The sequence below is a fragment of the Morone saxatilis genome, unplaced genomic scaffold (assembly GCF_004916995.1).
Source record: "Morone saxatilis isolate NCDOM2014 unplaced genomic scaffold, NCSU_SB_2.0 Contig20, whole genome shotgun sequence".
Lineage (NCBI taxonomy): Eukaryota > Metazoa > Chordata > Actinopteri > Moronidae > Morone > Morone saxatilis.
Genome location: NW_023339763.1, coordinates 11,635,132 through 11,636,957, shown reverse-complemented (window position 1 = coordinate 11,636,957; position 1,826 = coordinate 11,635,132). Strand labels below are relative to the sequence as shown.

The 1,826-nt window shown below is 40.4% G+C and overlaps 1 protein-coding gene across 1 annotated transcript in view; it reads right to left on the bottom strand.

Moving 5' to 3' along the window:
* The window catches only part of waif2 (Wnt-activated inhibitory factor 2), a 2,405-nt gene extending 947 nt beyond the window's left edge, over positions 1-1,458 (bottom strand). Inside the window, exon 1 of the mRNA XM_035666854.1 lies at positions 1,451-1,458. Coding sequence (XP_035522747.1) covers positions 1,451-1,458 — 8 coding nt within the window. The remainder of the gene's footprint in view (positions 1-1,450) is intronic.
* Between the last annotated feature and the right edge of the window lie 368 nt (positions 1,459-1,826).

Sequence of the window (1,826 nt, the reverse complement as noted above, 5' to 3'; positions counted from 1 at the left end):
TTGGTGGTATTTTTGACGCCTGTCACTGAGAGAGAGAGAGGAGAGAGAGAGAGAGAGAGAGAGAGAGAGCGAGAGAGAGAGATGTACGCGACAGCACTCCCAAATCATCCTCTTATATAGTTATTATCTTTGATAGGAAATAGGATTAGCACAGAAGGCAATTTACTTACATATGAAAGAGTAAAATGGTTTTAATGGCCACATTTTGGTTTGACTAAAGACACCCTCCTGAGTGTATTGTTGCGTCAAACCCAGTTTGAATGAAAATGAGCTGGCTGTAGGATAATTTAATCTTCAAAAGAGTTGGTTGTTTCCTTCTCACGCCACGTTTCCATTATTACAGACCTAATTTATGGCACATTGTGTTTGTTGCAAATCAGTTGCTGTAATTATGTGCGGCCAGTGTAGCCAGTTTAATGGGGCCTTGTCATTGATCCCTTTTCCAAAGAAAGAAAACTCGCTTTCAGGGAGTTGGTCACGCTTTTCACGTCTACAGTATAGAGTTGGCAAACAAATCAATAAGCTTGAATACATAAACCGCTTCCAACACTGAAATTTGCATGGGGCATTTGGCGCTGGACGGACATGGGACTGGTTTCTCATTACTTAACCGGAAACAAGGAGATGAAACGTTTAAGCCTGGAAGTAATGAGGGTGAAGTGAATTATCTCCTAATTGAGCTATATTGTGTCTGGAAGGAGCCATGGTATAGTGCATGTTTTATCATGGAAGTGGTGACAATGTTTTGACTCCACCAACCCAGCTGAACAAAGTGGTTAGTAAAGGACACATAAATAAGACAGAAGCAGATGGAGTTTAATCAAGTATGTTAATGGTCAGCAAGAAAGAAAGAGAGATAGAGAGAAAGAAAGTCTGCTCATAGAAAGAGAGCCAGTTAGAGGTTCAGCACCACGAACAGCTCTACAGAGCACTACAGTACCTCCTAATGAGCTACTTCTGTTGTTCTGTGCCCAAAAGGATACGAGGAAAGAAGAAGCCGTTAAATAGAAAGATGTAAGGAAGGAAAGAAGAAAAGAGAAGTAAGCCTTAGTTGTTTAAACTGACAACAAACACAACATGAACTGAGAAAGAAAAAGAAATAAAGAAGGAGACAGGAAGAGACTATGAGAGGTTCAGCACCATGGAGAGCTCCAAATGGCAGCGCAGTGCAGTTCTAAGTGCAGAAAGAAGGGAGGAAGGAAAGTGAAGTGAGCAAAGGTTTAAGATAAAAACAGACAGATTTGGTGGAAATGGTTAAGAAATGAAGGACAAATACTACTTAACAGTATCCACCCCTCACTGTCACATGTGTGTGGTCCTGTTTATTAAAGACACAGGATACAAAAATAACTTTCAGTATGACAAAAAAAAAGTTCAGATCAAACCATTTGGGGTTTAGTTAATTGGAGCAGATGCAGAGTAAGCTGTCATTGAACATCCCCACTGACACCTGGTCATGGTCACAATAAACACAACTGTTCTTCTTTTTCACTCTTTCTTTCTGTGTGTGTGTGTGTGTGTGTGTTTGCTGGTTGACTGAGAGCACACACCAAGACAAAGACCATGGTGTGTGTGTGTGTGTGTGTGTGTGTGTGTGTGTGTTTGTGTTTGTGTGCATGTATGTGTGTGTTCTGTCCAAAGCCTTCAGTTTTCTTCAGGCTTATGATGACATTTCTTTGAAACTGCACAGAAAAGTCAAAAGTACAGTGTGTACAGTATAGTAACTGGCTTATTTAGTAAATGTAGTATATGCTAGTCTCACAGGGTTAGCTCTATATACGCAGTTATATTCAGAAGCTAAAAGTATGAGGACACCCCAAACAAGT